Source organism: Gregarina niphandrodes, assembly GCF_000223845.1.
Source record: "Gregarina niphandrodes unplaced genomic scaffold scaffold00945, whole genome shotgun sequence".
In the NCBI taxonomy this organism is placed as follows: Eukaryota; Apicomplexa; class Conoidasida; order Eugregarinorida; family Gregarinidae; genus Gregarina; species Gregarina niphandrodes.
In genome coordinates, this window is record NW_011646217.1 from 43 (window position 1) to 1,110 (window position 1,068).

Genomic DNA, 1,068 nt, shown 5'->3' on the forward strand with positions numbered 1-1,068 from the left:
TGAAGCGCTCGCTTGGTGTGTGTGGGGCACTGATACCCGGGTCGTCCAATGAGACAGCTTCCAGTGGCCATCAGTTACACACCCTGCACTCTCAGTTACCCACTAAAACCAGTTACACGGCACTACATGGGGCGGTGGCGGGGGTTGTGATGTGGTCGGAGCAATGGTAGGAGCGGGAATCGAACCGTCGCGTTGAAGTCGTCGCAGATATTGTCGCGTTCACTCCACGGGCTGCTGCGGCATCCTGGTCAGTGGTTTGGGGGAATTTCAGTAGAAATCAGAGGACGGAGATCCACCGCGCGATGAGGCACTACGTTGAATTCGAACAGGCCTATCGGAGTTATGAACGCCGTGAGGTGCTTGCACCCCTCCTCGATAGGCACGTTCCAGAAGCCCGAATTCATGTCGAGGGTCACGTAGTACTTGCGCCCCGCCGCCCTCCTGAGGTGGTCCCACATCCTCGGCAGCGGGTAAGAGTCGGAAATCATTGACTCGTTCAGCTTCCGGTAGTCCAGCACGCACCGCCACTCGGCGGTCTTCTTCTTGACGAGGTGGGGGGCCGCCGCCCACTCGCTCTTCGACGGCCTGATCACGCCCAACTCCAGCTGTTTCTGGACCTGGGTTTCCAGTTCCTGCCGCATATCCGGCTCGTAGTGTCTCACACGAGCCTTGTACGGCTTTCCCGTGACTTCGAACTTAGCCTCGTAACATACCTGCGCGGCCTTGGGGCGTTCCCACACATCCCGGTATTCCTCTAGCTGGGACACACAACTCCTGCTTCAGTCGTCTCTGCTTGGCGTACGGCGCCTCGACCTCTTCCACCAGCGCCGGCTGTTCTTGGTACTTGGGCTTGTTCCTTTCTTTTTTTTGCGTTTGGGGGGCACGTACCCCTCCAACCGACAACGTCTATGCTATCAGATTCTACCCTACCACCTATTCCTACTGCTCCTCCCCTCATCTACACTAGAATCTACGGGCTACTAATTTTGGTCCTCTTACCGGATTTTACCTGTTTTCCTGTCCCTGGTTTGTTGTCACATCGCTCTACCTGTCGGTAACGCTCCAATT

The 1,068-nt window shown here is 56.6% G+C and overlaps 1 protein-coding gene across 1 annotated transcript; it reads right to left on the reverse strand.

Annotated features, from left to right (window-relative positions):
- Positions 1–286: 286 nt before the first annotated feature.
- On the reverse strand, positions 287–771 carry GNI_238510 (RNA-directed DNA polymerase; the record flags this gene model as incomplete). The annotated part of the gene is made up of 1 exon (XM_011136489.1): positions 287–771. A coding segment is annotated over one exon (485 nt), but the record flags the coding sequence as incomplete, so codon positions are not given.
- Between the last annotated feature and the right edge of the window lie 297 nt (positions 772–1,068).